At 36.8% G+C, this 25,128-nt stretch overlaps 1 protein-coding gene across 2 annotated transcripts in view; it reads left to right on the top strand.

The window, feature by feature from the left end:
• LOC150081765 (alcohol dehydrogenase class-3-like) overlaps positions 1-25,128 on the top strand; it is a 219,853-nt gene that overhangs the window by 160,832 nt on the left and 33,893 nt on the right. For both annotated transcript variants that reach the window (XM_090378859.1, XM_090378858.1), the window contains 3 exons: positions 782-923; positions 13,689-13,776; positions 24,703-24,832. In XM_090378859.1, the coding sequence (XP_090234985.1) occupies positions 782-923; positions 13,689-13,776; positions 24,703-24,832 (360 nt within the window). The remainder of the gene's footprint in view (positions 1-781; positions 924-13,688; positions 13,777-24,702; positions 24,833-25,128) is intronic.

Genomic DNA, 25,128 nt, shown 5'->3' with positions numbered 1-25,128 from the left:
CCCTCCACCCTCTTAGTCTTTAAAATTCTTCCTCTCCACAAGGGGGAGTCTGTTTTCTTGTTCTTTTCTTCCAAAGAGCTGCCCACTTTCTGTTTATAGCGATTTGAACTGGCCTTACGGTGCTCCCATTGTACTTTTGTGCCCTGTCCAGCTACCCCCTGTTGTTACGCTAATCCTCCCCTACTAAACTGTATGGTACAGAGCGATCGCAATCTAAGCTGAAAATCATCCTATGTAAATAATATTATTTAATATATACATAATATTTTCTTGTTATGTTATAATATTTATAACATAACATTCCTTAGGATAAGTGTAAGAATTTGGTTCTTACACTGTCACTTTTCGATGATAATGTGATGGAGCTCCATCTTGCTGGAAAAACAATCTTTCCATTGAAGTGATCTGCACTGATTTGTGGTGTTCGAAAATTCTGAAGCATTCGAGTTAAAGAACCTTGTGATTTTTTTCGGTGTAAAAAGAAAGGTCGGTAAACTTTCTCTCAGCTCAAAGCAGAGACCACTTTGACATATGCACTCGCCTGCTTTTTCTGTGCCCCAAACACAGACATTGTGCGTGTCTCAAGATCGTGAACTTGTTTTACTTAATGAGATTGCTTAAAATCCACAAGGAAACTCCGTCGTTTGAATGACCTTTGCATTAGTTCAACATAAGACTGTTACTATAAACAAATAAGAAATAAATAAAAAGCTAAAGCATCTTAAGTCCATTCACTAACATTTCACTAACAATTCACTAACATTTTCCATTGGCGTTTCAGATGGTATCCAGCGGTTTGTGTCATTCGGATGTGTATTTTCAATCAGGCAAGGATCCATCCTACCCATTTCCAGTTGTATTAGGCCATGAAGGAGCTGGAATAGTTGAGAGCGTCGGAAAAGGAGTGACGTCAGTGAAACCAGGTAACAGAAATCAGTTAATTAGTTTTATTGTGTAACGAACCGGGTTTTCCTCATACTTAATTGTGTTAGTACTGGACTGAGGTTGTCTCGGTTTTTAGGAAATCGCTTGCTTTAGTTGCGAATTGCTGGTTAGTTAAAAATGTTTTTATATATTCTTATATACTCGTATGTTTGATTACTTCAGAAAGTTAGCCAGAGGAGCATCCATGTTAAAATATATAAAACAAAGTGGCCACTGTCCACAAATACTGATCCCCCCCATTTATATTTGTGTTGCATCATTCTTTATATAAAAATAATGATAAAATTGTGTGTATCCAAACAGTAGTTCGTTTAGTCTAGGGCCATAGGCACAAGGTCCAGAAACTGAACAAATCTGCCAGTGATCATTGTGCGTGTGTGAACGCACTCACTCGCCAAAAAATTAGAAACCTTTATTCAGTATCTAGTAGGGCCAATTTGTCCCCGAATTACAGCCCCTACACGTCATGGCATGGATTCCACTAGGTATCTGAGGGAGCCGAACTCCAAATTTGACAATTATTCCATCAGGGTATTTGTCAGCTGCTGTACTGTGATTGATAGAGAACTGCTAAGTGGAAATGCTCTTATAAACATTTCCAATTTTTAAAAGTTTTGGCGATTTCTACTGCGATTAAATTAGAGTGACAAGTTTCTTTTTGAGTTTAGACGTTTTCTTCTGTTTTTTTCAATATGTAATATATATATATTTTTTTCTTCTTTCTTAGAGTATAAGGAAGAAGTTTCCAGGTGGTAGATGACTTTCATCAACCGGTGAAATACCACCACTTTGCTTATTGGAGGCTTGAAGTGGTGAAACCCATGTTTAGTCTCTAGAGCAAAGTTTCCGGCATCTCCCCCCCATATACTTCTCCTTCAACCCATGCACGGTACTAAGTCTAAGTACTATAGGTTTTGATACCTTTCGTGTTTGGGGGTTTCATAAAAAAAAAAAAAAAGGAAAGTAACCTTTTCTTTTTTTCTCTTTAGTATTAGCAGTGACCACATGGTGCAAATAATTTCTGTCTACCTATTGTTCAAAATTCTGATTTTTAGGCTTAATATTAGAATGGAAACTAAACTTTGATTGAGACTTTGAACTAGCTACCTCTCAAAACTCTTGCGCAGAGTATCTTCGATAGCCTGGAGAGCCGACGGGTACACATTACTACAATTATATATAAAAAATTGATTAAATCTCGAATAGATTATGGATCTTCTGTATGTGCTTCACCAAGACGGAGCATGTTACAGCGCCTAGACACCATTGTGCTCTCCGCATAGCAATAGAAGCCTTTAGAACTTCACCAATTTACAGTTTATATGCAGACGCATCTTCAACGAGATTGCCTACTCTGCATGTATGAGGGAAAAATGTACAGTAAACCATCACAATCAAACTGGTCCTTTACTCATGGACGAGTAATTGTGATTGCAAACTAAATGAAAATAAACCAGTAGGACTGCGTCTCAGACACTTAGTTTGGGAAATACACTTCCAGCACATATTCTACTGTAGATATAGATTCAGAACCTCCTTGGCTGCCGACTATACCTTGGTACATATCATATCTCACAAACTGGAAGAAAAAAGGATATACAGCAGACTCTCGGATTAACCGGGACACATCAAGACTCCAAATTAAAAAAAAAAAAATAAATAAATAAAAATCAACCAGAAATCATAAAAATTCAAGTAATAACTAGAATAGGTATAAACAGATATTTTGCAAGTCGTAAATAAGCGACAAGGACCGGCGTTATAAGTCGTCATTGGGAGATTGTGCCTATTATCTTGCAATCTCCGCAGTCTTCACATCCGCCGCTCAAAAAAAACAAAGACATGTTTAGTTTGTTTTAGTGCTCGCGTCGATTGTTGTGTTCCATCGCAAAGCAAAAAGATAAATTGTTTCGTTATTTATGTCAGGAATGTCGACTTTTTTTTTTTATAGTAAATTATTATTATTATTTTTTTTTTTTTTTTGTTTAGAAATCGCGAAAATGATGGGTAAACGCAGAGTTGCACTTTCAGTTAAACAAGGACTTGAAATTATTCAAAAGTTTGAAAACGGTGCATCCGTTAAATCTCTAATGAGCCATTATAATGTTGGTGACCAAACCATACGCAACATCGTAAAAAATAAAGGGAAGCTATTCGATTTAAAATCGACATAGAAAAAAATAAAAGGAAGCATCGTATTTGGACACGCCAGTAATACGTGGTAAGTTTTTTTAACTATCGCCATATTTTTTTACGTAGATTGCTGAACATTTTTCGATACAGCAAGTCCCCGCCTTACGCAGCTATGGATTTACGTAAATTTGTTTTCACTCAATTTTTAAATTTTTTTTTTTTTTTTTTTTATGATTGTAAAATTTAAAACAACAAAAAATAATAATAAGCAATCAATAACGACGATCACGGCAGGCACAAATTGCACAAGTCAGATCGGAGTAACAAGCAAAAAAATAGGAAAGAAGAGAAGATTCTTACAATTATTTGTTTTTTAATTTTTATATGACTGAAGATTTTAGTGAAGGGGGGACACACTTCACCATAATAATGTAAAAACCAACAGAATTCCAGCTATCGGTATCATCTCAAATGCAATAAGATCGAGTTTACTACCCGTTTATAATAAAATAGACGCGCTAACAGAACAGCCCAATAAAACGGAAAGTGCAAATTGTTTTTGTTTTTTGGTGACCTCCAGAAATGTGCTTAAGTAAAATGCGAGCTCTCCCTCTTTGATAATAGTGAGTTTTCGTCTTAACCCTGTGAAGGAGTTCTTTCCAAAAAATTTCATTTTGACCGTTATCATGGTGCCGGCTTATAGGAATAGGTATTCTGTGTGTTATCAGACACAGTCTAAATCGCTGATGGATCCAATATATTTCTATTTTAGAAGATTTAGCAGAAGTCCGGTTGGCCTGCCTCCCTAAAATCCACCCATGCACACCTTCTCGATGGTAAGCCCTGTTACGTCACTTAGGTGGCAACGAACGTGTTGAGTGGTTCCCTTCAAGACGCCTGGTCAGCGTGAACAGGAAAAAACCAAACCCTCCAGCATATGACAGCACGACGAAACAAATGGCCCTCAGTCCCCAGCGGCTTTCACTCTCCCTCTTACGGCAGCGAGAGGATCACAGTGGGAGCAGAGGGTGCTAAGAATCTCTGGGTACGACCAGGCTGCCATGCACGGAAACTGAACTTGGCCTGTTATAACGTAAGATCGCTCATCGGTGAAAACAGGATATTAGAGCTGGAAAAGGAATTAGAAAATGTGAATTGGAATATCATCGGTTTGGCTGAAACAAGAAGAAGAAGAAATGAATCTCTTATAAGTTTATCAAGTGGAAATCTGCTATACACCAATGGAAACAGTGAAAGGAGTGAAGGTGGAGTTGGGTTTCTGGTCCATAAAGATTTTAAAAACAACATTTTGGAATTCAAAAGTACATTACCAAGAGTGTCAAGACTAATACTCAAGATTTCTAAGAAGAGGTACGAGCTAAAGGTTATAATGATTTATGCACCAACATCGAGCCACGATGTTGAAGAAATGTACACCGAAATCGAGTCTTCTAGATGAGCAGAAAACCCGCTACACTATTATTATGGGGGACTTCAATGCTTAGGTTGGAAAAAGACAAAACGGCGCAGAAAGGGGAACTATAGGAAATTTTGGAATTGGTGTGAAATTTGCAGAATCGCAAGGATTGTCAGTAATGAACACTTTTTTTTTTTTTTCAAGAAAACGGTGAACAGAAAATGGACATGGAAGAGTCCAAATGGATTAACAACTAATGAAATAGACTTCATCCTCATTAACAGAAGATATATCATGAATGATGTTACCATCCTGAATAAGGTAAATATTGGAAGTGATCACAGAATGGTAAGATGTACACTTGATATAGATGTAGGAAAGGAAAAACCTGACTCGAGTAAATAATACAAAGGCCTTTAAGATAACAGAAGAGGAGAAAAAGCAGTATGTATTGCAACTTAAGAACAAGTTTGAGCTTCTGAAGACTGCTCAGGACCAAGATATTGACTAGGAATATTACCTTTATCACCTCAGCTTCCTGAAGGTGATAAAGCCCAAGAAACATATAGGGAAAAAGAAATCCAAAGAAGAAAAAATTAGTCAAGAAACACTTGTTATGATGAACCGAAGGCGAAAAATGTAGATCAAGATAAACACTGACAAGGAGAAAATTGAGTATACTGAGTTATGGAAAGCCATTAGAAAGATACTCAGAGAGAACATAAGAAGATTTAACACAAGAAAAGTAGAACAAGCATTAAGGGAAAACAAAACACTTAAATCAGCAGCCATGAGCAGTAATACAGAACGACAAATGAAACTGAAGAATGGCGATGGTGTACTTATAAATAGCAGAGAAGGCATAATTCAAATAGCAGAAGACTACAACAGAGAATTATACAAGTATCGAGGGAATGATGCCAGCAGTGGGGAAGATGGATTGCAAATTAGCAATACATACGACATACCCGATATTCTTCCTGATAAGGTAGCACATGCATTGAAGAATCAGAAAGCCCTGGGTGAAGATAAAGTTACTGTAGAGTTGTTAAAATTGGGAGGAAGAGACATAACACAAAAACTGGCAAGGCTCTTCACAAAGTGCATTAGAAAAGGTGTGACTCCTAAGCAGTGGAATAATGCAATCATAGTTTTGCTGCATAAGAAAGGAGATAAATCAGAAATTGGAAATTATAGACCAATTAGCTTGTTATCCCACATCTACAAGTTGTTCACAAGGGTCATTACTAACAGATTAGAAAGAATACTTGATGATAATCAACCGAAAGAGCAAGCTGGCTTTAGGACAGGATTCTCAACTATGGATCACCTAAACGTAATATCACAGCTAATGGAGAAAGGAAATTAATATAAAACACCATTATGCCTGGCATTTGTTGATTATAAAAAGGCATTTGACTCCATACAGCATACGGCAATGTTTTGGGCACTGGAAAGACAAGGCATACATACCCCATATATTATGATTTGAAGAAAATATATGAGAACGCCTACCTCCTTCGATTTATTAGACTAGACAAAGAGAGTAGGAAATTTAAAATCGAGAAAGGAGTTCGACAAGGAGACAATATCTCCGAAGTTGTTTACTACTGCCCTGGGGGAATCTTTCAGAAGATTAGACTGGTCGCAGAAAGGAGTCAGTGTGAATGGAGAGTACCTAAACCATTTACGATTTGTAGATGACATTGTGGTCATAAGCCACGATCCCAAAGAAGTAGAGGAAAATCTTAATCGGTTATGCACAGTTAGTAAGGATTTTGGACTAAAGATGAATATGGCTAAGACAAAAGTAATGATGAACAAGTATGCCACAGAAAGGGATATAATGATTGAAGGAGCAGTAATTGAAAAGGTGGAGTCATATACTTATCTGGGACAAGTCATTAGCTGCAATAATGATAAATGGAAGTCAAGAGAAGAATAAATTTTGGATGGATAACATTCAGGAAATATAGTCACATACTGAAGAGCAATATCCCAGTGTGTCTGAAACGTAAAATAATGAACCAATGTATACTCCCCACCGTGACTTATGGAAGTGAAACTTCGGCACTCACCAAAAGAATGGAAGAGAAGCTGAGAACTACACAGCGAAGAATGGAACGAATTATATTGGGAATCAGACTGTTAGATAAGAAGAGAAACACATGGATTAGGCAACAAACTCACGCAAAGGACATTCTTATCAAAACTAAAGAACTAAAATGGTCTTGGGCAGGACATATAGCTCGACGACATGATGACAGATGGACTAAGAAAATAACAGAATGGTACCCAAGAGGAGCTAGAAGAAAACCTGGAAGACAACGGCAGAGATGCATAGATGAAATTCATCCTGCAGTGGATTGAAAATGGCTTATGATGATGATGGTGCCGACTAAGAGAAAGTGACAACGGTACTAGTAAATCTACCAAGAAAAGGAAAGCAATCGATTTGGATCAAAAAATTAAACTAGTAAAGATGTATGAAAGTATTTAAACGTTAACAAGTATCGCGCTGAATTCAAATTTGTCAATAATAATATAGCAGCAATATGTTACTAGTCATTCCCGAGTTACGTAAAACTAGACAAAGTAAGAGGTCCTGGAATGTATCACTTACGTATGTCGGGGACTTCTGTATTTTTGGATTAACTGGGAAATCGATTATCCGGGATTTGTTTTTTACACTCTATCCCGGAAATCGAGAGTCTACTGTATCTCCAATCGTTCAACAGAAGCGTCACGCGCTACACAGTTTTGAAAGTTGAAACAAATGTCAGATTAGCACGGATGGATCAAAATAGAACAAGTCAGCAGGTGCGACAGTAGTCTTTCCGGAGTACACACATCTGTCTCCTTGCCCATGTTTGCAGTATTTTCACAGCAATAAATTCTGCAGAATAAAAAAAGGTTTATGGCGTTCTAGTTCATGTACAAATAGACCGGAAGTAGTTATACTGACAAGACTGTGTATTGAGCATACCTTCCTCACACACACAAATGTTTTTAGGAGAAGATCCTCCGCTCTATTGTCTGTCAGATACAATTTGCAGTAAAACAGATTCTAACTAACTATTTATCAGTGTTGTAGTCGTAAAATTAGCTGAACGTATGAATTTTATAATGTTAAATATTTTAATAATATTTGTTTTTTTCAAGTCTTTCAAAAACCAGAAGGTATACGTTATTCTCCAAAAAAAAAAAAAAAATCTAAGAGTACACGGCGTATATCCTCCACTACAGCCCTGCTCTTTATGTATATTAATTAAACATCTTGGAATAATATATACACTTTGATATTATATCCATAATTCATTAAAATGAAATAGTGACTCTGGCAGATACATCTTGGCCATAGTTTTCCTTGTGTCGTGAAACTTACATAACAACAACTTTTGCACGGTTTATAGTTTCGTTGCTTTGAAATAATCCGTCTTCACCCGGATTTGGATCATTGCAGGGGAGGAAGTTGGTCCGACACGACAGAAAGATATGGAGGTAACGCGACTTCCTGCTAACGCTATGAGCGGACCCAGCCCATAACGACAGCACAAACCATGATTGCCATTTGAGTGGTGCACATGAGAGAGTTTGCATGCATAGCTTTCTTTATGTGAGGTTCTCGCCACACTTTTGTGTAAAAAAAATGTAAATTTTTTTTACACAAAAAAAAAAGTGTAAAGACTCGTCAAGCCACGTGATGTTTTTCAACTTTTCCACAGTCCAGTTTTGACGAATCATTCCAATCGATTTTTTTTTTTTTTTCTTACATAAAGACAGGCCCTTATACTAACACAATTCGGTTTTAATTCCTGCGGTCTGATTTATTAGGGTACTGATTTTTTTTCTGCTGAATTTCTTCCTTTTAGTGATACAGCGCCTTTTTTATTCATTCATTGCATACTTTTTGAGATGATTGTTTTCGACCCCAGCGATTTCCTTTTTTTTTTCTCAACTATGGTTCCTTCTAAAGGGACTAATAATAGCACTATTCTGAAAATCTAAAATATCTGGCTGTCCGACGAAACAGAGATCGACTAAGTTGCAGAAAGCGTACAGTACTTATTTGATACCAAGGACTTCATGATAATACTATGTGACAACTTATTAATCAATTACAAAACGTTTCTTTTTTGGCCAGTGACTACTTTAAATTTTGCTTAATCAACTGCTTTTTTTTCTCCAATGGAAAAGTTGTACCCCGTCCGCGGTTTAGTCTAACAACATCTGTACTTCTGAAAGGTTATGTTTTACTTATTAAAAAAAAGGGGGGGGGGAGAGAGAGAGAGAGAGAGAGAGAGAGAGAGAGACAACACAGCGGTTGTATATGATGATCACTTTTCGATAGGTGCATTTAGCTGTGTCGAACAGCTTTCTGTACAAGGGCAGTCTTGCCTGTTCTTGAAAATAATGACAAAAGAATTATTTTAAAGAAATTTTGGGCAGAAAGCAACCATTTTGTGAAATAGAGCTTAAATAAAAAAAAAATAAAAAAGCAAATGTGCAATAAATAATAAATTTATTATCAGGAAATAAGAGGGGTAATAAAACGGGATCGAATATTTTTGCGATTTGGCCGTTCGTTTTCAAAGATTATTTATTGTGTGGCTACTGTTGCTATTATTTCTACGAATTAATGGTAATAATGTAATAAATAAAACACTAAATCAGCGGCAGATTTTCATAAGGATCAGTTATAATTTTTAACCTTTAACATTTTTCGCACATTCTAGTGCCTTCAAACTTCCTCACAATTAATTCTAAAATGGTAAGATTTTCATCACTAACTGAGAATCATTAATAATAGCGGGATATCGAATTATTATTCTGTGTAAAGTGCTTCTGCGTTTAAACACTGCAATACGCTGCAATCCCAAAGTAAGACATGGAAATCTGATAATTGCGCAAAAGCTGCAAACGTGAAAAATTTCCTTTAAGGTGTTTTTTTTTTTTTTTTTGAATGGATTTGCCTTCAGTATATCTAACACACTTTCTATGTCAGTTTGCGCTAGTTCTAGTATCGATAACCTTTTGAATTTAATAGACTACGAATCGAAATTTTACGAAACGGACGGCTCGTTATTAAAATATTTCATCTTTAATAATCAAATTCCGTCAGAGCTCAAAAAGGGGAACGCAGTTCCAATCCATTCTGAGCTCTGACACCTGAAAAAATGCTGTATTAAATTTCACTAACTTGCAGTTTTAAGTCATTATCATCGGCCATTTTCAATCCACTACAGGATGTAGGCCTCTCCACCACCTTTCCAGTTCCTTCTGTTTTGTGCAATGGCCATCCATTTACTACCCAACTCGTGAATTTCATCTGTCCATCTCCGTTGTTGTCTTCCAGGTTTTCTTTTATCTCCTCTTGAGTACCATTCTGTTATTTTCTTAGTCCATCTGCCATCATGTTTCTAGCTATGTATTCTCCCCAAGTCCATTTCAGTTCTTTAGTTTTGATAACCTGTATTTGTGTTTGCCGCCTAATCCATGTGTTTCTCTTCTCATCAAAAGTCCATCTGGCAGAGCCTTATACACTCAGTCAGATTTTATCCGACAATGACCATGTGTCTGCTGTTTTTAGCTATTTAAAATCAAACGTTTTTACTAGTATTTAAAATTTACATTTTATTGTTATTTCTTTATTGATTTATCTTTTATACTTTTTATACCTTTGTTATTATATATCTTGCCATGGTGACCGAACTAATTAGGTCACTGAAAGCTTAAATTTTTATATATGACCTGGTCTTGGCACATTATAGCCTTTGTTGCTATAGCGCAAATAAAATCCAAACCAACCAATCAATTATGAAAAGTCTTGATTCCTAATACAATTCTTTCTATTCTTAGCTTTCAGCTTCTCTTCCATTCTTTTGGTGAGTGTCCAAGTTTCACTTTCATAAGTCATGATGGGGAGTATACATTGGTTCATTATTTTGTTTCTGACAAATTGGGGTATTGCTCCTCAGTATGTGATTATATTTCCTGAATACTATCCATCCGAAATTTATTCTTCTCTTGACTTCCAGCCATTTATCATTATTACAGCTAATGCCCTGTCCCAGAAAAGTATATTAATTCACCCTTTCAATTACTGCTCCTTCAATGATTTGCCCCTTTCTTTCATCATCACTTTTGTTTTAGCCACATTTTTATTTAATCCCAAATCCTTACTAATTTTGCATAACTGATTAAGATTTTCCTCTAATTCTTTGAGATCATGGCTTATGATCACAATGTCATTTGCAAATAGTACATGGTTTACGTACTCTCCATTCACATTGACTCCTTTCTGCGACCGACCAATCTAATCTTCTGAAAGCTTTCTCAACGGCAGCAGTAAACAACTTCGGAGATATTGTCTCTCCTTGAACTCCTTTCTCAATTTTAAATTTGCTACTGTCTTTGCCTAGTCTAATAAAGGAGGTAGCATTCTGACATATTTTCTTCAAACTCATAATATGGGGTATCTATGCCTTGTCTTTCCAGTGCCCGAAACATTGCTTTATGCTATATGGAGTCAACTGCCAGGCATAGTGGTGTTTTATATTTATCTGCTTTCTCCATTAGCTGCGATATTACGTGAAGGTGATCCTAATCGAGAATCGTGTCTTAAAGCCAGCTTGCTCTTTCGTTTAATTCCCATAAAGTATTCTTTCTAACCTGTTATTAATGACCCTTGTGAAGAACTTGTAGATATGGGACAACCAGCTAATTAGGTCCATAATTTCCAATTTCTGATTTATCTACTTTCTTGTGCAGCAAAATTTTGATTGTACTATTCCACTCATTCGGAGTCACGCCTTCCCTAATGTATTTTGTGAAAAGTTTTGCCAGTTTCTGTGTCATGTCTCTTCCTTCCAATTTAAAAAAAATATACTACAGCAACTTCATCTTCCCCAGGGCTTTCTGATTCTTCATATTCTTCAATGCATGTTCTACCTCATCAGGAAGGATATCGTATGTGTTGCTATTTTGTGATTCCTCTTCCCCACTGTTGGCATCATTCCCTCGCTTCTTATATAATTTATAGTAGTCTTCTACTATTTATAGGTATACCTTCGGTATTCTTCAGTTCAATATCATTTGTCTTTCTGTATTACTGCTCATGACTGTTGATTTAAGTCCTTTGTTTTCCTTTAATGCTTATTCTACTTCCCTTGTATTAAATCTTATATCCTCTGAGTCTTTCTAATGGCTTTGCATAATTCAATATACTCAATTTTGTGCTTGCCAGTGTTTATCGTGCTCTTCATTTGTAATCTTCCGTTCATCATGACAAGTGTTTCTGAACTAATTTTTTTTCTTTGGATTTCCTTTTACCTATAGGGTTCTTGGGCTTTATCACTTTCAGAAAGTTGTATTCCTCGTCGATACCTTGGTCCTGAAAGGTCTACAGAAGCTTAAGCTTGTTCTTAAATTCCAGTACATATTGCTTGTGCATATTACCATTCTGTGATCACTTCTAACATTTACCTTCTTCAGGAGGATGGTAACGTCGCTCACAATATATCTTCTGTTAGTGAGTATGAAGTCTACTTCATTAGTTATTAATCCATTTGGGCTCTTCCATGTTCGCTTTCTATTCACCTTTTTTTTTTTTTTTTTCCTTTTTTTTTTTTGAAAAAAGTGTTCATTACTGATAATCCTCGAGATTCTTCAAATTTTACAAGTCTTTCACCTCTCATTTCTTTCACCAATTCCAAAATTTCCTATAGCTTTCCTTTCCAACCTTAGCTTGAAGTTCCCCAATAGTAATGAGATTTCTGTTCATCTAGAAGTCTCAATTTCGGTGTACATTTCAAACTCTTTATCATGATGGCAGCACATAAATCCTTATAACCTTTAGTTTGTACCACTTAGAAATCCTGAGTAGTTTTTTGACACCTTTGGTAATGTACTTTTGAATTCCAAAATGTTGTTTTTTTATATCGTTATGCACCAGAAAGTAAGCTCCACATTTGCTCTTTTCACTGTTTCCATTGGCGTACTATAGATTTCTATTTGATAAACTTATGTGATTCATTTTTTCTTGGTTCAGCCAAACCGATGATATTCCATTTCACATTTTCCAATTCCTTTTCCAGCTCTAATATCCTCTCTTCACCGATGAGCGATCTTACATTGTAACAGGCCAAATTCAGTTGCCGTGCATGGCAGCCTGGTCGTATCCAGAGATTCTTAGCACCCTCTGCTTCCACTGATCCTCTCGCTGCCGTAAGATGGGGAATGAAAGCGGCTGGATACTGAGAACCACTTGTTTCGTCGTGTTGTCATGTGCTGGAGGATTTGGTCTTTTTCTTCTTCACGGTGACGAGGCGTCTTGAAAAGAACTGTTCTATACGTTCATTGCCACCAAAGTGATGTAACAGGCTTACCATCGAGAATTTGTTCATGAGTGGATTTTATAGGGAGGCAGGCCAACCGGACTTCTAAAATAGAAAGATATTGGATCCATCAGTGTTCTAGATGGAGTGTGTGATAGCACACAGAATGTCTGTTCCCCTCTAAGCCCCCTTTTTTAAAAATATATCTGTAACTTAATGCCTTTAGCTGCTGTAAAAACAGTTTCTGGTGTATACTCATTGCTGTAATGAGGCGTATCAAATCCACGTAGAGCTATCATGTAGCTTTACACTTGTGATTCCGATTAATGCAGTAATCATTAAACCCACAATGGCGAAGACTAAAAATTAGCAATTACCGATCCTACTTCGCATTTATTTTTCAATTCATAAAAGAAGTGATTCCGCTTTATACTAATGAATGCATCATACTAATATTTTCTTAGCATCACTTAGTAACGTCTTGTCTGAACGAACTAGCATATTCTCTTTCATATGTCACCACTCCCAACTCAACAAGAGTATAATTACTTCTGGATTAGAAGGCTGCCAAAACACATGCCTATACACATTCAAGTAAAATTAATACTGTTTACATAATGAAATAGCTCTCGTTTAGCGCAGTTAATTCATAGAATATTGAATCGACAGTTTATATTGCCACTCTTAAACTATAAATCTGACTTTTAAACTTCTCTTCTTGTTGGAAGTGGCATTTTACAAGCTCTCGATGTCAGTTATTTGTAAATGAAGTGCATCCAAAGAATATTATAGAGATGATTAAAAATTTATTTTATTGAACATAATTGATAATTTTATGAGATTCTTATTTTTTCTAGGTGACCACGTAATCCCAGCAATTATTCCACAGTGCAGAGAATGTGCAGCCTGCAAAAGTCCCAAAACTAATATATGCCAAAAGATTGGGTAGGGCATCTAAGTTAAGTTACTTAGATTACTGTTTTCTGCTATTTAAATTCCTTCTCTTTTCAATGGTGTAACGATGCCAGTAAATTATTCTCTGAATGCTATTCATAAATTCTAGACCACGACTCATTTGAAATTTTTTATTTTTTTATTTTTTTTTATTTGTCCCTTCTCATGAAAAGTTTCCAGAGAGACATATTTCCTGACCAAGGTCGGCAGTTCGTTTGTTTTAAGTACCCTTAAACGGCATTCCACATGGAATGCCGTACCCTTAAAAACTTAGTTCGATTAGTCACAACATCAATTTTGATCTCTGGCAGACATACTCTGATTCTTTTCCACCTGTAATATATATTTATGTAATAGAGAAATATATTCTGTAATATATTTCTCTATTACAAAAATATACCCAGTTCTCATTACATTTGAATCCCCCATTAAAACTGCATTTTACAGAACAAGAGCACTCTGCACCGAAAGATCTAGTGTATTAGGGTCTTACTCGGGGAAATGTCACCTGCGTGGTAAACGTACATCTGGCGCAGATAATCATTATTAGTTAGAGAAAGTTCTGCGTACGTGCACCAGGAAGTACATACAAGGAAAATGACCAAAATTTCGGTTGAATCGTCAGTCATGACGTCGTTTAACATGTTATGAACATACTTAGTATCAGCCATATAGTGGAAGAAAACCTTAGACTTTTTTTCTGCACTGAAAAAAAAAAAATTAATAAAAATAAATGAATGAAATAAAAAAAAAAAAAAAAAGATAAAGTATAAAGCTTCTGAATTCGCTAAAATTGTCAAATTCAACTACCATCGGAGGCAACTCCTTTCATTAATCAACGATTCGCTGGCTAAAAGAACTTCCTGCAATTCAGTTTAAACCTCTTCCCCTCTACTTTGAATTTATGGCCCATAGTTCTGGGGTTCTTTTTAACAGTGAAAATCCCACCTTCATTTATTTGACTAATCCCTCTCGGAGCCATATAAACTTCAACCAGGTGACCTCTAAGGTGCTTAGTTGCCAAGCTCTGTAGCCCACATAATCAGTCTTTCTCATATGGTTGCCCTTTTGCCAATCCGACTTCCATCACTTGTTGTTGAAGTTGATAGCCTAAACAAATTTAAAGCTCAACTGGACAGGTATTTCGAACGAACGGAGGGGTGAAATGGGAGAGGGGTTTTTTTTTTTTTTTTGCTGATGCTGAATAAGCTTGCTTTCTTGCATCATATGCCTCTACTAATGCTAATGCTAACTAACAGTCTTTGGACCTTTTCAAGAGACTGTCTGTCTTTTTCTGATGAGGTCACCATACTTCCACACGTATTCCAAGTGTGGCCTTACGATTGCCTTAAACAGTGGTTTATGACCTCCCTATCTCTACTAGATATTGTTTGATAAGTCATCGACAGGACACCATGGAATTTACTGGCCACCTGTTTACACTACTCAGAAAACTTCATATCAAGTATTGTAATTCCCAGATCCCTTTCTTCCTGGACTATTTTTAATTCAGTCCCACCAAGTGTATAAGTTATTTTGAGATTGCCATTCCCCAAGTGTAAGACCTTGCATTTTGCTGCATTAAAACATAACTGTCACTTTTCTGACCGTCCTTAAAGCCTGTTCAAGTCATGCTGAAGGAACGCTGCTTGGCACTGATCATTAACTACTCTCCTAATCTTTACGTTGTGTACAAATTTCGACATCACGCTCTTTATTCCGTCGTCGATGTCGTTTGCGAAATTTAGGCTACAAGAGTGGCCCAAGAATCAATTCTTGGGGGACCCCCACTTCTGACGTTGCATCAATCTGAAGAATATCCATTAATCACAACCATTTGCCTGTCTTGGCACATAATAGCACTTGCTGCTAGTGCTCCAATTAAATCATAAGCCATACATTCTGCCTTCTGCTCTACAGCCACCCTGCAATCCATCTTAGAATTTTTCAAGTTATCCCAATATGTTCCAGTTTATACAATTTACTACTCATGAAAGGATGAGTCAAATGCCTTGCTAAAATCCAAATAAACTGTTGAAATCGTTCCCTATATCCAGCTGATGAATAACTGTTTCAAAAGTATCTTAAAAGGTTTGTTAAACATGATTTTTCCCTTAACGAAAAAACCATGTCGTGTGAATTTCAGGGTGCCATTTCCTATCTGAATGCCCCTGAATTGCACTCTTAATCACCGTCTTTAAGATTTTCCAACCACTGAAGTTAGACTATCCGGTCTGTAATTACAGACTTCACTCTTAGAACCACCTTTATTTATTAGCGATACATTCGCACTCCTTCAATCCAAAGTAATCTCTTCTGAGTCCAATGATGCGCTCATAATTAACCTTACTGTTTCAATACATTATCTAGCTGTCTCCCTCAAAATTACTAGGTATATGCCATCAACTCCGGGAGCCTTACTTACCTTTATGCTCGAAAGTTTTTTAATAAACAGTTATCTGTAATTTCGAATCCATAATTTCATAACACTACTTAATAGCGAGAGTAGCCCCCTTCCACACCCAACAAACAGTCCGTAAAACACTGGATTCTTGTGGCATGGGTTGAACGAGGAAAAGAGAGTGTACCGCAGGGATGCTGGTCCATGTTGGTTCAATTGTTTCCCAAAGTTGTTCTAAATTGGATGATGGCTGCGAAAAGATCGTTCCGCTTAATTTCTCGGGTGTTTATTTGGATTGGGATCTGGTAACTGCGGAACTCGCTTTCATATTTCTGGAACCAGTGCTGTACAATTCTGGCGTTGGGACACGGAGGATTATTCTGTTTGAAGAACCTATTCGCAGATGGATACACTGCAGCCACGAAGGGATGCGCCTGATAGGAAACAATGTTTACATAACCTGTAGCAGCCATATCTTGCTCCCAGGCTGGTATCATAGGATTCAGTATGCACTACAAAGCCACTACCAGCCTGCATTGTTAATACCTGGCAGGATGGATCCATGGACTACGCTTTTTTTTCTTCATATTCTTCTCCCTTAATCGTGTAACAGCATGAACCAGAATTCGTCAGAGGAGGTAAAGTGTTTTTTTTTTCTCTCTGTCTTAAGTGTTTCTGATGCCACTGTAACCATACTGTTGGTGCTGATCAGTGAGGAATTTGGTTCGGTCGTAGACTGCAATACTCCACGAATTGTGCTTTATGAAATACCATTTTTGGTTACTACTGTTCTACTGAGTTACGATTTGACTGACTAGTCTTTTTTTGTTACTTGAATAAGCCTCCGTTGGCCGCACTAAGAGACGAGCGATTTCTGACTCCGTGGTCACTTTGTCTTCATGTTTTTATTTAGTTACTTAAACATAAGCAGGATTGCAGTTGCTGAGATATTCATACCGTCGTGTCTGGCACCGACTACCATGCTATATTCAAAGTCACGTAAATCTTTCCTATTGCATATTGTCGCTCTGAATTTCCCACAACATCGCTGCGCATAGTTGGTACCATGCCTTTATATGGCATGACCTGTCGTGAACAGTGTTGATCTAATTGAATGAGATTGTATTAGCATTAGTAGAGGCATATGATGCAAGAAAGCAAGCTTATTCAGCATCAGCCAAAAAAAAAAACACCACTCCCAATTCACCCCTCCGTTCGTTCGAAATACCTGTCCAACTGAGCCTTAAATTTGTTTAGGTCATCAACTTCCACAACAAGTGATGGAAGTCTGTTCCACCAACCAACTACCCGCTGGCTAAAGGCAAATTTCCGCACATCTATCCTACATCTGTCTTTCCTCAATCTGAATTTATGCCCGCTCAAGTGATTATTCTGAGCAAGAGGAAGAATCCCATTGGTTGAGCATGCTCAAACCATTCAAGGCCTTATACACCTCTATCAGATCACATCGCCGGTGCCTAGTCTCCAGACTCTGTAATTTGCAAAACTTAAGCCTTTCTTCATAACAGCAACCCTTTGTTCCATTCACTAATCTTGTTGCCCTTCTCTGTACTTGTTCCAACAGCTCTACATCCATCTTAAAATTAGGCATTAAGACCTGTATAAAGTACTCAAGGTGCGGCCTGACCATTGCCTTATACAAGGGGATAATCACCTCCTTATCCCTGCTAGAAAAATTCCTGTATATCATTCACAAGACACCATGAGCTACTTTTGCAGCTCATCTGCACTGCTCAGAGAACTTCATATCTGCCTGCACAATTACCCCCAGATCCTTTTCATTCTCTACCACTGCCAGTGTAGTATCACAGAGTTGATACATTGATCTGGGGTTACTGTTTCCCATATGTAGTACTTTACATTTGTCAATGTTAAACTTCATTTGTCACCTCTCATCCCATCTGCTCAACCTTTCCAGATCCTGTTGCAGCAGCATAGCATCAGTAGTGTCCTTAACAACCCTGCCAACCTTTGTATAATCTGCAAACTTGGACATTAAGCTTGATATACCATCATCAATATCATTTATAAATACAGAAAATAACAATGGACCCAACACTGAACCCTGAGGAACTCCACTAATAACATTAGTCCACGTTGAGCAGTGTCCATTGATCACCACTCTCTGTCTTCTGCCACTCAACCATCCCTTTATCCATAGCAGCAATTTGTCACCAATGCCACACTGCTCCAATTCGTGCAGCAGTCGTCCATGAGCAACAGTATCAAAAGCCTTTCTAAGATCCAAATATATAATAACCCTGCATCCAGTTCTTTTGTGACTACATCATAGTATCCAATCAAATTGGTCAGGCAAGACCTTCCCTTAACAAAACCATGCTGTGTCTGAGCTATAACTGAATTCTTGTCTAGATGATCCTGCAGTGCTTCTTTAACAATTCCTCCATTATATCTAACTTGTATTACTTATATCTAACTCGTTAATAAAATATTTTTGAAAATTTGACTGTATTGAAAAATAAATATCTCATTAATATCAAATGTTAGTACTATAGTCATACTTGTTAGTCGAGTATGCTTTTTTAAAAAAATACAGTTCAGTACTTTAAATCAGGGGGGAGCAGCCTCAGGCCAACTACGGTCCGCGAACGTGTGCAATCTGGCCAGCAGTAGTTGTCAAAATATATGTATAATAAACGGTCCACCGAAATATATGCTGTATCATCAGCCATTTTCAATCCACTGCAGGATGAAGGCGTCTCCAGCAACTTTCCAGTTCCTTCTGTTTTGAGCACTGGTCATCCATTTACTAACCACAAACTCATGAATTTCATCTATCCATCTCCGCCTTTGTCTTCCAGGTTTTCTTCTAACTCCTCTTGGATACCATTCTGTTATTTTCTTAGTCCATCTGTCATCATGTCTTCGAGCTATGTGTCCTGCCCAAGACCACTTTAGTTCTTTAGTTTTGATAAGAATGTACTTTACTTGAGTTTGCTGCCTAATCCATGTGTTTCTCTTCTTATCTAACAGTCTGATTCCCAATATAATTCGTTTCATTCTTCTCTTCCATTCTTTTGGTGAGTGCCCAAGTTTCACTTCCATAAGTCATGGTGGGGAGTATACATTTGTTCATTATTTTACGTTTCAGACAAACTGGGATATTGCTCTTCAGTATGTGACTATATTTCCTGATTGCTATCCATACAAAATTTAGTCTTCTCTTGACTTCCAGCCCTTTATCATTATTACAGCTAATAACTTGTCCCAGATAAGTATATGACCCCACCTTTTCAATTACTGCTCCTTCAATCATTATTTCCCTTTCTGTGGCATACTTGTTCATCATTACTTTTGTTTTAGCCATATTCATCTTTAGTCCAAAATCCTTACTAACTGTACATAACTGATTAAGATTTTCCTCTAATTCTTTGGGATCGTGGCTTATGACCACAATGTCATCTGCAAATCGTAAATGGTTTAGGTAGTCTCCGTTCACATTGACTCCTTTCTGCGACCAGTCTAATCTTCTGAAAGCTTCCTCAAGGGCAGCAGTAAACAGCTTCGGATATTTTGTGTCTCCTCGTCGAACTCCTTTCTGAATTTTAAATTTTCTACTGTCTTTGTCTAGTCTAATAAAGGACGTAGCGCTCTCATATATTTTCTTCAAAATCATAATATATGGGGTATCTATGCCTTGTCCTTCCAGTGCCCGAAACATTGCCTTATGCTGCATGGAGTCAAATTCCCTTTCATAATCCACAAATGCTAGACATAATGGTGTTTTATATTCATTTGCTTTCTCCATTAGCTGTGATATTTTCGTGAAGGTGATCCATAGTTGAGAATCCTGTCCTAAAGCCAGCTTGCTCTTTCGGTTGATTCTCATCAAGTATTCTTTCTAATCTGTTAGTAATGACCCTTGTGAACAACTTGTAGATGTGGGATAACAAGCTAATTGGTCTATAATTTTCAATTTCTGATTTATCTCCTTTCTTATGCAGCAAAACTATGATTGCATTATTCCACTGCTTAGGCATCACACCTTTTCTAATGCACTTTGTGAAGAGCCTTGCCAGTTTTTGTGTTATGTCTCTTCCTCCCAATTTTAACACTCTACAGTAACTTCATCTTCACCCGGGGCTTACTGATTCTTCATTTTTTTCAATGCATGTTCTACCTCATCAGGAAGAATATCGGGTATGTCGTATGTGTTGCTACTTTGCAATCCATCTTCCCCACTGCTGGCATCATTCCCCCTGCTCCTTGTATAATTCTCTATAGTAGTCTTCTGCTATTTGAATTATGCCTTCTCTGCTGTTTATAAGTACACCATCGCTATTCTTCAGTTTCAGTATCATTTGTATTTCTGTATTACTGATCATGGCTGCTGATTTAAGTGTTTTGTTTTCCCTTAATGCTTGTTCTACTTTTCTTGTGTTAAATATTTTTGTCCTCTCTGAGTCTCTTTCTAATGGCTTTGCATAACTCAGTATACTCAATTTTCTCCCTGTCAGTGTTTTTCTTGCTTTTCATTTGTCGTCTTCGGTTCATCATGACAAGTGTTTCTTGACTAATTTTTTCTTCTTTGGATTTCTTTGTCTCTATAGGTTTTTTGGGCTTTATCACTTTCAGAAAGCTGTAATATTCCTCCTTGATATCTTGGCCCTGAGCAGTCTGCAGAAGCTCAAACTTGTTCTTAAGTTGCAGTACATACGGCTTTTTCTCCTCTTCTGTTATCTCAAAGACCTTTGTATTATTTACTCGAGTCAGTTTTTTCCTTTCCTTTTCTACATTTATATCAAGTGTACATCTTACCATTCTGTGATCACTCCAACTTTTACCTTATTCAGGACGGTAACATCATTCACAATATATCTTCTGTTAGTGAGGATGAAGTCGATTTCATTAGTAGTTAATCCATTTGGATTCTTCCATGCCCACTTTCTGTTCACCCTTTTCTTGAAAAAAGTGTTCATTACTGACAGTCCTTTAGATTGTGCATATTCCACAAGTCTTTCACCTCTTTCATTTCTTTCACCAATTCCAAAATTTCCTATAATTCCCCTTTCTGCGCTGTTTTGTCTTTTTCCAACCTTAGCATTGAAGTCCCCCATAATAATAGTGTAATGGGTTTTCTGCTCATCTAGAAGACTCAATTTCGGTGTACACTTCTTCAACCTCTTCATCATGCCTCGATGTTGGTGCATAAATCATTATAATCTTTAGCTTGTACCTCTTAGAAACCTTGAGTATTAGTCTTGACACCCTTGGTGATGTACTTTTGAATTCCAAAATGTTGTTTTTAAAATATTTATAGACCAGAAACCCAACTCCACCTTCACTCCTTTCACTGTTTCCATTGGTGTAGAGCAGGTTTCCACTTGATAAACTTATAAGTGATTCATTTCTTCTTGTTTCAGCCAAACCGATGATATTCCAATTCACATTTTCCAATTCCTTTTCCAGCTGTAATATCCTGTCTTCATCGATGAGTGATCTTACGTTATAACAGGCCAAGTTCAGTTTCCGTGCATGGCAGCCTGGTCGTACCCAGAGATTCTTAGCACCCTCTGCTTCCACCCTGATCCTCTCGCTGCCGTAAGATTGAGAGTGAAAGCTGCTGGGGATTGAGGGTCGTTTGTTTTGTGGTACTGTCATATGCTGAAGGGTTTGGTCTTTTCCTCTTCACGCTGCCCAGGCGTCTTGAGGAGAACCACTCTACACGTTCGTTGCCACCTAAGTGACGTAACAGGGCTTACCATTGAGAAGGTGTGCATGAGTGAATTTTAGGGAGGCAGGCCAACCGGACTTCTCCTAAATCTTCTGTAATAGAGAGATATTGGATCCATCAGTGTTTTAGGCTAAGTGTCTGTTAACACACAGGATACCTGTTCTCCTCTAAGTCCCTTTATATAAACGATTTAATGATATACTGTATATTTAGGCGCGCGGGTGCATAAGTACACGTGCCTTGAGTGACCGGGGTTCAAGCCCGTGACTACTGAATACAGTGCTGTTTCTTGTATTCTGTCTATCTTGTGAACTCCTCTGACCGTTTGGTCGTCCCGGAGTATAAACAGAAAATTTATTTATTTATTTATTTTATATATATATATAGATATATATATATATATATATACTATCATTTGAATTATATTAAATAAAGTTAAATTATAATGAAATAAATAAATAAATAATTAAGCATTCATTAGAGGCAGCGACATGCAATTCCTCCATATGAAGCTGAAATACATCCAAATATATTAAATAAAATAAAACATAAGCCAGTAGTATGGCAAAAACTGTAGAGCGAAAATTAACATAAAAATAACCCAAATAAACAATCAAACGAAAAGAAAGAATAGATATAAATAGTAGCCCGTAAACCCTTGTATAATTTCGAACTTTTAATCCAATTAAAACTATACAAAATTTAGACTAATGCCAATTATTTATTAATTTAGCGGTACCCCCCAGAGGTACCAGTTCCGAAAGACGTGAAATATCACCAAAAGAGGGTTAAAGGAACTACCAGACGATAACAAAATCAAAATAAATTAAATTAAATTGGAATAAAATAGACTGACCATCATGCCCCATATCGACAGAGGACCACGAGGCCAATAATGGTCATGGAATCGCTGCATTTCAATCGCTATACAAATCGTCGCCATGGTGAAAAGATCGAAGTACCAATTCACCCTCCCTCCTCCGATCGATCCACCAATGCAGAGGATTTGCACGGCGGTGGTCCTTATGCAGCGAAAAATAAAATATAGAACAGAGCGACACCACTGACATACTGTAAGCTGAATCAGCTTATATAGAAGAAAAAAGGAAAATAGATGGCGGCATTTTTTCCTTTTTTCTTCTATATAAGCTGATTCAGCTTACAGTATGTCAGTGGTGTCGCTCTGTTCTATATTTTATTTTTCGCTGCATAAGGACCACCGCCGTGCAAATCCTCTGCATTGGTGGATCGATCGGAGGAGGGAGGGTGAATTGGTACTTCGATCTTTTCACCATGGCGACGATTTGTATAGCGATTGAAATGCAGCGATTCCATGACCATTATTGGCCTCGTGGTCCTCTGTCGATATGGGGCATGATGGTCAGTCTATTTTATTCCAATTTAATTTAATTTATTTTGATTTTGTTATCGTCTGGTAGTTCCTTTAACCCTCTTTTGGTGATATTTCACGTCTTTCGGAACTGGTACCTCTGGGGGGTACCGCTAAATTAATAAATAATTGGCATTAGTCTAAATTTTGTATAGTTTTAATTGGATTAAAAGTTCGAAATTATACAAGTGTTTACGGGCTACTATTTATATCTATTCTTTCTTTTCGTTTGATTGTTTATTTGGGTTATTTTTATGTTAATTTTCGCTCTACAGTTTTTGCCATACTACTGGCTTATGTTTTATTTTATTTCATTTAACATATATATCATTAAATTGTTTATTGGAATTTTTATTATATTTGCTGTTATTAAATTGTTTTTAACATTTTGATTGCACAAGGTCTAATGACTCATTTGAATTTGTACCAAAAATCGCGACTCGAGAAAAGCACGCAAGCTTCTGGTAAGCAGGCAGGCAGTAGCGACTTGGGTCTGCGGAATGCGATTTCAATGAGCGTATCGTGCGTTTCAACGGCAAATGTCAGTGAATAATCGACGGATAAAAGTAAATAATTTGGTGCCGATTTACGATTTTATTTTTATGAATGTATTTATTAAAACCTATCGCAATGCACAATTGAAAATCTAAGATTATTAAGGTTTATTTAATCTTTGAAATTATAATAATTTTCTTTTATCTTTTTATTATTAAGAAAAATATTACAATATATAACATAAAACTATTTATGACAGTTTTTTCATCATACACCATTTTAATAATCTTAAATTGTGAAAAGCTGAAAAAAAATTTGGCCCGCGTGTGCCTCAGACACTTTATTTGATCCATCATTTAAAAAGGTTGCCCACCCTTGCTTTAAATCTTACCGAGAAGTACGCGAGGTTAGGCCAACTTGATCAATATGTCTTGGTAGCCCAGAAGCTTATCGCTTTATAAAAATTTTCTGCAATGTACACAGATTATTATAATTGCTAAATTATTTTAAAGTTAAAAGAGCTCGAAAAAACGTTTCTTTTGTTCTAAACAATTGTCGATGAAAGCTTCACGAAAACAGTTGTCTAGTACCACAGATATGGGGTGAAGCATCCAAAAGAATTGCAGTGATAGTAGGAAAATCAAAGCTCCCCTTGTGGGGGGAAGAGAATTCGATTAATGCTAGTTGATTACAATCACGAAGTCAAGACTAGCTGCTCGTCAAAGAAAATGCCTTAAAAAGGCCTCAGCAAACCATGGGAAATCTGACCTGTGCTAGTTTATGTTGTTATAATATACTTGAGGATAAAATCTCCCAAGCCTTCATGACCGACACACACAGTCTTTTCTGATTATGTATTAGGTTTAATTTGGTTGATAATTATCTATTAACATAAAGAACCATTTTCTATTTCAGTAAATTTTTTGGTAGTACTCAGGAGGACGGGACTACGCGAATAACTTGCAAAGGAAAATCGATTTTTCAGATGACTGCCACGAGCACATTCTCCGAGTACACTGTTGTTCCAGAAATTAGTCTTGCAAAGGTTGGTAATAATAGTGACAAATTTTTTTTATAACTTTTTCTGAATCAAAATGAGGAAATCAGCTGATTTCAGTTTGGTACTAATTATATTGAAAAGGAACATCATAAATTATTTTATTTATTTCTTTAATCAATTTACGACAATAAAGACCTCAACTCTGAATAACCATTATCTGGAGAAATCTGAGTGTTAAGGTAGTAGAAAATCCATATTGAAAAGAATATATTGTTGTTGTTTGTTATGATCATTTTGTGTATTTCAAACCTGAATTTTAAACAAAGTGATTCCACTGGAAT

This window comes from Mastigoproctus giganteus, chromosome 8 (genome assembly GCF_048544385.1).
Source record: "Mastigoproctus giganteus isolate SK-2022 chromosome 8, ASM4854438v1, whole genome shotgun sequence".
NCBI lineage: Eukaryota > Metazoa > Arthropoda > Arachnida > Uropygi > Thelyphonidae > Mastigoproctus > Mastigoproctus giganteus.
Note: the sequence above shows the minus strand (reverse complement) of the source record. Positions and strands in the feature narration are given on the sequence as shown.